The sequence below is a fragment of the Melanerpes formicivorus genome, unplaced genomic scaffold (assembly GCF_026170545.1).
Source record: "Melanerpes formicivorus ecotype bairdi unplaced genomic scaffold, bMelFor1.0.p_v2 SCAF_3, whole genome shotgun sequence".
NCBI classification, from domain to species: Eukaryota; Metazoa; Chordata; class Aves; order Piciformes; family Picidae; genus Melanerpes; species Melanerpes formicivorus.
In genome coordinates this window covers 7363820-7373942 of record NW_027142355.1, presented here as the reverse complement: position 1 = coordinate 7373942, position 10123 = coordinate 7363820, and the positions used below count along the sequence as shown (strand labels likewise).

At 38.6% G+C, this 10123-nt stretch overlaps 1 protein-coding gene across 2 annotated transcripts in view; it reads right to left on the bottom strand.

The window, feature by feature from the left end:
* Positions 1 to 5836: 5836 nt before the first annotated feature.
* MAPK11 (mitogen-activated protein kinase 11) overlaps positions 5837 to 10123 on the bottom strand; it is a 34999-nt gene continuing 30712 nt past the window's right edge. For both annotated transcript variants that reach the window (XM_068165749.1, XM_068165754.1), the window contains one exon: positions 5837 to 7528. In XM_068165749.1, coding sequence (XP_068021850.1) covers positions 7455 to 7528 — 74 coding nt within the window. In that variant the 3' untranslated portion in view covers positions 5837 to 7454. The remainder of the gene's footprint in view (positions 7529 to 10123) is intronic.

Genomic DNA, 10123 nt, shown 5'->3' with positions numbered 1-10123 from the left:
GAGAAAGCTCACCATGCTTTTCTGAGAAATTCTGCATGTATGGATTCTGGTGAGTTTGATGGCAACGCTGCTCACAACAAACTGCTGATTAGCAATGGTAAACAGGCACAGTTTAATTTGTCAGGAGGTGCATCTATGTGAGCAGGGAAAGGGACTGGAACCTTGATCCCTGCTCCGGGCACTGGCAATATGCACTTATCTGAGAGAAAATCAAGAATCTTCCCACCTTTTTGTCTGTTTATAAGATGTCTTTCACATGGTCATTTTTATGCACTGATTCACATATTAATAACTTGGTTCTGTGAGACATTCTTTAAATGCCAATAAACATAAAATTTTGATGAATTGTCAAAAGCTGATTCCTAGAATGTTTGGTTGTTTTGGGTTTTTTTGTTTGTTTGTGTTTTTTAACCAGCTTTCTATATCCCCACCTTCAAAAACTACTCTGTTCTTTTCTAGTTAGATATATTCCATGGAGGAAGTAAGTCCATTTCATTTACTACAAGAAGTAAAGCTTAAATAAAAAAAAATAAATCCATTTTCCTCTGAAAATATTCTCATGCTATTGTGTCCCCACCCTTCCCTAGTGGAGCTGCTGCCAACATTTTTCAGCTTTTCTGGTTTTGTCTCTCTGACCCCTGAGCAGGGTTCTTCAGTTCAGTTTCAGTGACACCCGAGGGGCCTCGTCATGCTGCAAGGGCACTCAACCATCAGCAGAAAAAAAATAAATATGTACCACCTGAATGCTTTGTTTGTTTGTTTGAAATAAAATTTAAAGCTGGCTACGTCATTTGTTCAAGTGATTGAGTGAGACTATTTACTGCCCCATTATCCCTGCTGCTGGAGAAGGGTGGAGGAAGCAAGGCTGGGTGTATAGAATAGCAAACAGCTCTCCTAACTCTTCTCCTCAGATCCTGCCTCAAGGTCCTCTTTCACACTCATTCCTACAATAAACTGTAGGAGTTTCATTTTTAAACTATCACAGATTGTCACACTCTGAGACACTATTTTGCACAGAGGAAAAAATACTTGTGTTGAAGAGCTTCCCCAATTCAGTGCAAAAACAATATGAAAAGACACTTAATGGTATCACTGATTGATAGCTTTACTGATTTGTCACTGCATAGTTGTGCACATCACGCATTTAAATCAGCAAAATCTCATTGGTACTTTCACTTCATCTTTCCTGTCCTCTTATGGTGGGGCAGACAGTGCCCTAGATGTACCTTGGGTTGCATTGTGATTTTGGCACCAGCCATTGTATTTTTATTTAATTACAAAATGCAGTGGGCTGGGACAACCTGGTGCTTTCTAACTTTGATCAATGAGACCTGAGTTGAAGCAGTCTGGCATCTTCCTGTCCTGGGTACAAGTACAATGAGCTGGAGTATTAGGCACTCCCTAATCACACCTGCAACTCCTGATTGCCTGGGAAAAGTACTGAAAATCCTCCAGCCTAGATGATAGCCCACTTCGAACACTGCCAAGATTGCCTGTCAAGAACAATGACCACAGTGAAGAAAGGTACTGATTGAAGTCAATCATCTTCTGACCTTATAAACACTGATCCTAAACAAGGCCCCTTGGAGTTCCCTGGGATTGCAGATGGTTGTGTCTTGCCATCTCCTCCCTGAGCCAGGACACCTCTCAGTGCAGACTCTGACTATCCACTGGTAAAGATGATGAAGGATGAAGGGAAGGACTATGTGAAAATACCGATGAAAGGGGAAACTTGTAAGCTGATGAAGGGAGATGTAAGTAATTCATTACAGCTGGATTTTGGAAAGCCCTAAAGATCACCGTCTACCAAAATTTACTATAATCTGCAGAAAACTAAAGCATCATAGGTTAACATTTTATCTGTATATATCTCTCTGGGTGATTTGCTTATTTTGTTGAATCCTTATCTAAATCGCTCTAGCAATTATAACCAACTCTTGACTCATTCACCATTGCTATATAACCGTACAGCCTAATCATATGAATTTTCATAACAGTGTTAATGAATTTTAAAATGCTGCTAGCTGTTAGATAGGATCCACAATGCTATGTTTAATCACTATCACTGAAATTCCTGTACCCAAAGTCTCTTATGTGTAAACTGCTGACCAAGTCTAGTGCTAAGTTTGGACCTAGCTGCACCTAGACTCCTCTCTAAAAGTAAGTTTAGAGAGCAAGGGGGTCCTTTCTGAATCTCATTACAGCCCAACCCCAGATGGATTTTCCTTTGTATATTTCTCCCAGGCAGGAAGTAATAGACCAAACCTCAACATGAAACCTCACTAAGTTGCACTTTAAAAAGTTCGTATTAAAATCACTTTTGCTGGTATCTTTGATGATGATTCTTTAAGTGACTTAAAACAGTCACCTGTGACAACTCCTTAACATTCCATTCATTGATTTTCCGAGTAAGCCTAATAAGACAGTGGGACAGGAGTACAGTGTGTTATTTTTGCACAGAGTGTAATGTAACTAAGGTTTATTCTTGATTTGAGCCTTCGGGCTCTATTTTAAAATGAATATGAAATGGGAATATATTCTCTTAGTGCTAATCTCCAGGATATTATTTTATAAGGAGCAAAGTATGGCTCAGTAGAGACTGTCATTTATGGCAGATTTAAAGTATATTTGTCCCAGGGCTGCCACTATGATTCAGTTTTCTGTTGCACTCATTATTATTTGTGATCAAATGGGAACCTAAAATGACTAGCTAAAACCTCTGTGCTGTGGCACACATCTTAATTTGTGGTAATAATTGAAGCTGAGGGACTATGTGAGTGCAAAATGAAGCATTTGTATGCATGCAAGATTGAAGCCTAATTGAACAGTTTCACTTGTTATGTAGATAATTCATGTCTAATGGATTAAGTGTCAGATTGGTTGGAAAGATCAGTGTTTGCATAGGAAATGACAATATAGTGAGAATGTTGACCCTTTTAGGCATATGAGTTCAATATTTTATCTTATAGCAGGGCAAAGGTCAGTGGCAGCTACAGTAATGCAGTTTTCTGAGTCTCTTGGTACTAGTCCCTTAGAAACCCTTATGCTTTTTGCCTAGACTCATAAATTAATGACATCTGCTACTCTCACTTGTGGGAGCATGCTGATTTCCTAAAGACCAGCTTTACAGCATTGCAGTACATCCATAAACACTATTAGTGAAATTCACAAGTAAGAAAAACAAGCAGTTTCTTTTAAAGCAAACAGAGATGTTGCTACTAATTCCTTCCTAAGGAGACTGATCTTGCCAAAGCTGAATTCCTTCCTGCTGCTACCAAAGGACATTACTGACCCAGTTTACTGTACAATTCTCCTATAGCAAGAGCTAAATGGTTACCATGGCTCATGTGTCAGGGATTCTTGGGCCAAGTCAGCAAATCAATGATTTTGCAGATGTGGCAAAGGATACTTAAGTATTTGTGCCTGCAGTTGAATATGGCACTTTTTGAACAGTGTAATCTTTGACCAGGTCCTGAGAGCTGGGAAGGTAGTGGTCCGTTTTCTTGTGATCCAGGACCACATGTGACGGGAAGAAAGGAAGTGGATTTTGTATTGACTGTTCCCCACCTCTGTTAAAGGTTCTCTTGATGCCAGCATTTTGTTCTTGAGAGGGTTGTCCCCGTCCTGTTCCTAGGGTGAGCTCGCCAAGTCAGATTCTGCAGGGTACTGACCCTACTTCCCTTTTGCTTTCATCTTTTGCGCCACATCTAAAACATGCCAAGAGCACTAACGACAATTCTGCAACAAAGCTGTTTAATCAATGCCTCTTAGCCTAGTGGTGCACAATATATTTTTTCATACATCAGTGCTGATTACCTACTTTCCTATTATTTTCCCCTCTGTAAATTCCCAAAGTAACCCTGCTGTTTCATAACTGTGTAACAACTTTTTGTGTCCTGGGAGGATGGAATTCTGTGCTTTTCCTCTAAACCATCCTTATTTTTTCTTTCCATTGGTACATTGTAAATTAGGGATTTCTTTTGTCTTTATTTATGCTTTGTCTGTGGCATATCAATTTCCGGCTACTGACCTTCAGTGCAGATGAAGTAGAGAGCTTAAAAAATACTCAGATTTTAGATGAAGTGTAGTGTGTACTTACGCATGACAAAAAACTGAGATGTATGCATCTTCTTTTGAAAGGCCTTTTGCTTCCAGTGATGATAAAATGACTAGACTTGGGGCTCTACTTAGCACCAATTATCATGAGATAATAAATAGTAGAAGCTATTTCAATTCAGTAGGGAGAGGGACAAAAAATGAGACCAGGTAAATTCAGATTAGAAGTAAATTTGTAACAATGACAGTAATTAACCAGAGAAAGCCACAGAGAATTGTGTTCTCCCCCAGTGGCAGCCTGATCTGCCTCCTCCCTTAGCATTGCCCAGCTGTGCTCCTTGAAGCATCTCTTCTGTGCTTTGCAAGTGGTCAGGGATGATGACCATCCTAATTTAATGTTGGCTAAAACCTACAATGGTCTCCTCAAACACACATGCAATGCACAGAGGACCTACAAAATACATCCTCTATGCACTGTATCTACTGTAAAAAACAGGAGTAAGAGTAGTGCCAGGAGATAAACCCCCAGTTTTAGCAGGCTCCACTCTGAGTTTTGCAAATAAAACTGGGTCATGTACACAATGCTTTCATTAAATACAATTTTATCAAATACATTTTAATGAAATAAAATCCTTACTTTCTTGTTGACTTACTCTATAACAAGCAATCTGCCTTACAGGTTCACCAAGCCAAACAAAGCCCTCACTCCTAGGTGTTTACTTCCATTTTCCTGTTTGTGTTGGTTGATAAATGTTTTTCTCCATCTGTGTTCACACGATAAGCATTGTTAGTGCTAAGCCTTCCACCTTTCTGTCCCAGTGGGGTACAGACTTTCCAATTATCCAGCCCTGCTGTTATAAACTGATAAATTTATGGCATTGTAATCCCACATGGGATTACCACAAGGGAGTCCCTTACCTGCTCTAGAAAAATACTTTAATTAGTCGCTTTTGTGGTCTAAGAAATTGCCTTCATTTTGCAAATCAAGGAAAAAGATGTTTCTCTCCCTACTGTTTTTCTTGACATTAAAGAGATGATTTATAGGTTTTGATGGTATTTCATTAAAAATGAGCTCTTGTTACCCATTACTGTCAGCTTTGATTAGCTTAGATATGGCTATGACCGTATTCTTCCTACATAATTTATCTCCTAAAAACCCCCCCAACCTCTTTGAATGTAAAAAGTATCCAGAAGAAGATTCAGAGTTGCCAGAAGAACAAATTTTGGAAGCAATGTAAAACTTTCTTTCTACCTCAAGTAGCAACACTGTGGCAAGAGCAGACTGTCTGGTCTTTGCCTACTGCAGTTTTACACATCCTTTGAAACATTTGGTGATGGCCACTCTCATAGACAGGAAACCAGATTAAACAAATGATGGGACAAATCCCACACTAAATTAATTATTGTTAGATACAGGAGGTTCTTGTGAAATTTCTTTACTTAATACATCCTCTTGCAGCTGGAAGAGAGCTGCAGAACAGGCTAGCAAGCTCACTATTGGATTTGAGAGAAAATAAAGCACTGAGCTACCTTCTTTTTTGTTAGCTGGTAGACAAACAAAGGGAAAAAAAAACCCCATTACCAAGTGATTATTTTTATTTTGCAGTCAGATAAATAATTTATGAATCTACAGACTTCCACCTATTTCAGTCATCCTGAAGTACAGTTGTTGTGTGACCATTACAGGCCTCACCCAGCTTCGTAGGAATTCATAGTCATGAGGGCCAGACAACACTTCAGAGGACTTGCATGAAATCCATGCAGGTGTTTACCTTCAGATTAATATTCCTTGCAGGAAGCTGAACACAAATGGCTGTATTCCACTGGTCAACATTATCAACAGCAGTTCACCACAAATCAGGCTCACATTTTCTAAATGGCATGCTTATTTCTATTTCTCAGAGAAGACAAGCAATAACTGTATCAAGAATTTCTGAAAAAAGAAACAAAGTTCTTGGACTTGATTTTTTTTTTTCTAAAATCTGTTTATTAAGAAAAAGCTTTTTGCATACAAAAGATAGAGGGAAGTAAACAAATGTAGTAGAATTCATTACCTCATGTAATGGCTGTACAACTAAACATAATGACAAAAGTTTCAGAAAACCTAAATATTATAAAAAGCCACCTCCAAAATGAGACTCTGACAGAGCTAGAATGAGACACAAACATGACCAACATTAAATAACCATGAATCACAAGTATGTAGAAAGATACAGCAGTATATCACAAGAGGCCTCATGCCAAAGGATATTCCTCTTTCACTAGTATGCCTTTAACAGAGAAATCAGAAAAATGTTAATTCTTTAAGAAATTTCAGCATCTGGTGTATCCTGCAATTTATTACTCATTTTCCCAACTTTTCAAAGCTGGAAAGCTTTTACAATTTTGCTTAAAAAGAAACTCTGATGGGATGGATATTTTGTTTTTCACAAACTCTTAAATCTTGTTGCTTTGTCAATCTAATAATTGCCATTGGAAGACACATTTTCCCAAGGATTATGTGAAGGAAAATAAGGCAACGAAGAATATTGCATTCAAAGCAGTGAACTGAACTGAATACTCTTGCACAGCCACCTGTGGCAGCCTTTGCTAAAGTTTGCAGAAGACTAAGTGACCTGCCACAGTGCCTTCTGGACACCTTCCTGTAACCTGGGACAAATTCACCACACTCCACCAATGTCATGGTTAGGAGTACCATCAATGGCATGGTTAGGATTACTATTGGGAAATAAAATAATCTCACAAATGGGTGTTGGGCAGGTTATGAAAACACACATGGGGAAAATAATGAGAACAGACACTTTAATGGCAACAGAAGACAAAGATTTATTTTTAGAGACTTTCAACTGCTGTTGACTGCTTGAGAGACATCCAGTAAATTTGTAAGATCACCACAGATATGACTACATACGCATATTCTGTCTATCTCACTACCAAGCCCTCTCTTCATAAAGGCACTAACTATAAACAATATGAAAACAAACAGATAAAATGCCAGGAACAAAAAAAGTTGATTCTTTGTATGGACTTCTATGTTTATGTTTGCATACATTCATGCTTTAAGTGTACGATTTGGAAATTAAAAGTCACCTTTATTTTGGCAATACAACTGATAAAATGAAACATGCAGAATACAGCTTGATAGAACTCAGTGCATAATTTTGTCAGAATGAAGCAGTTCTTTATCATCCTTTTGAGTTGGGAATACATTCATATTACAAGGCAAAATAAAAGCCCATCCAAAACAGACAACATCGGTCTTTCGTATAATGCATCTGCTTTTCTCCTCTTCTCCAATGTCTTTGGATAGTCAATTCTATGTCTGACCACAGGTTAATTGTATGGTTATATTTTAACAGTCTTCACAGTACAGCAAGGCAAGGCAGAGCTGCCTGTATTCACTGTTCTATCTCCAGGCTATCCATTTTTAAGTCAGGGGGTTTAAAGCTAATCACTTCTTCATAGGTAAGTTCTGTAGAGAGAGTGGAAGGGAGAAAGAAGAATTAGGTGATACTCTCTCAAAAGAAAAACATTCCAGACAAAGCAGTTCTATGGAAGCACGTGACTTGCAGTTTGTATTTCCAGCCTGCTTAGAGTCCAGATCCAAAACCAGACTGCATTCCCAAGGAATCCTTTCATTAACTTCAGACTACAAATTAGATTCACAAGTACTGTTATGGTACAACATATCTGTCCCCTTTGGTTAATTACTAAAATACACAGGCCTTGAAATGGAAACATTAATTATGCTGTCAGATGACCTGCCAAAGTGACGTAATGAAAGACAAACTATAATGGAAAATGGAATCTCTGAAAGCATTCAAACAGGTTTTAATATGTACACTTTGAACTGCAGAGAATGTTCTTTATCATCTCTCAGTCAATTGCCTTCAATATAAATCACTAGCAATTCTCTGGTAATGTCTTGGGATCTAGGCTTTGGAGGTTTTTTATGTTTTATTTTTACCAGCTTAAGGTCCTCTGGAAAAAAAAAAATCTCTTAGATTTAACAGTTCTATCTTCATAAAGGGTTTAGCCAGAAACACGGATTCCTTGCGATTTTACCCAGCTTTAGGAATAGCTTTTCAGGCCGAAAGTCATATCCTGTTTTGTGCCTTGGACAGCAGTGGAATAGTAGCAGCAACCTCCTATGTATTTTCTCAAGATACATATCATACTTGGAGGACCAAATCCTGTTTACACATAAATATGTGGCTAACAGTGCATTACTTCAGGTTCTGTTTTCCAAACAGTGATTTTTAAACCGTATAAAATTTGTGCCTATCAGCTTGTTTAGTAAACAGATCTGAGACAGCTGCAACACCTGCAAATGGACCCAGCACTCCTCTAAAAAGCATGTAAAAATCTTGGGGATTAATCTTGCTCAATCTCCGGCAGTGCTGTGCTGTAGCACGGTGTATGGGTGTACAGTGACCGGCACGCCAGCTTCAGTGAAGGTCTCTTCTGTAAGGAATTTTGTATGCAGAATTCCTGGGGTGGAAGGAGTCATTAGGCGACTCATTCAGTGACTCACTTGTGGCTGTTAAGTAGCATCTGGCCACAGGCAGCCAGGCAGGATCTGGAGTGGTCCTGACTGAACTCACAGGAAGCCAGCATCAAATCAAGACACCTGAATTTATATTAGAATTAATTCCTGCTGGCTTTACACAGTATGTTTATGAAACATCTTACCTGGTTCTTGTGACACTTACTCAGCAGATAGTAGAGGTATTATGCTGAGATATGTGCAACTGGAACAACAGCTAGGGAGAGGTAAGTGCATAGCACTCGACTAAATACCATGCTCTGGGCTACTAAAATATTGAAGTATTTTCTTACTGATAAAACATGTCAGAAGGAAATCTATGAGCTTGGGTTGCAAGCTCATAGTGTGCAGTGGAGGCCAAGGAAACAAATCCATAATGTGCAGTACAAAATGTCCAAAATCTCATTTTACCTTGGTGCTTAGTCCCTGTTGGGATCAAGCACCACTGATTTTTAATTTCAGCAGAAAGAGAGGGGAAATATGCTACTGAAGCCTTGAGAAATTGGGTCAGTATTTCATCAACAATGCAAGTATATTATACAAATGCTCACCTATTATGCCATCTTACTTAAACGTGGCACATACCATATTTGAAAAGACAAAGGTTTTTTTCCCCAAGTTCCATTTCATCCAGGAAGGAGAGCTGCACATCCTATGCCAGTTTCAATATTTTTGTCTCAGGCCCTTTGCCCCACAACTGGATAAGAAAGGAACTTGACTGTAGTTCCAGCAAGGGTAGTTGATGTAGAAAAATATGATAGTGTCCTTCCTAGAGAATTCACCTCCATGTTCTCATTTCAGCTCAGAAAGTGTTAAGCTAAGATTGTTCCTGAAATAATTTCAACCAAGTTTCATCATAAACAGAAATCAGCTTCCTGACTTGGAAACTGTTAAACCTTCCTGGTAAAGACTCAGCTGAAAAACAGCACAAAACAAATCACTCACTGCTAAGTACAGCAGTGAACTGAACGTGCCTCTTAGTAAACAAGATGTATGGGTGGTGCTGTAAGCTGCCAGGTTTTGCAAAGGAGAACATGTGTAAGGACTAAGCAATACCAGTCAATCATCCTTGTCTGTACAAATGCAGCAGGTTTCTAGAAAACTCTTTTCAGAGTTCTGGGAGGTTACTTTATGGTAGAGAGACCCATGACCTCACTCCTCTCTTTCTTTATTATGCATTTGCTGTTGTAAGTCTCCTTGTCTTCCCTGCAATGGGTAGGCTAAAACATGGCACAAGAGGAAGGGCATAATTTAGAAACAGGAAGTCAGTATTTTTCATCATAGGCCTGCCCACTATGGTAATGAAGTTTTGTAAAATCTTTTTGGAGTAAAACTTACAGAATATATAAATAGAAACAGAAGAACATTTATTTTATAGAATACACATTTAATCTTAAGCCACAGAAAAGACTTACTCGATAAACAAGAATGGTTAGTTTTAGAAAACATTACTCTCAATTTAAAATATCTAGTAAGGAACTGTTAGCATAATATGTCCTCATTAGGCAATGATGAAACTGG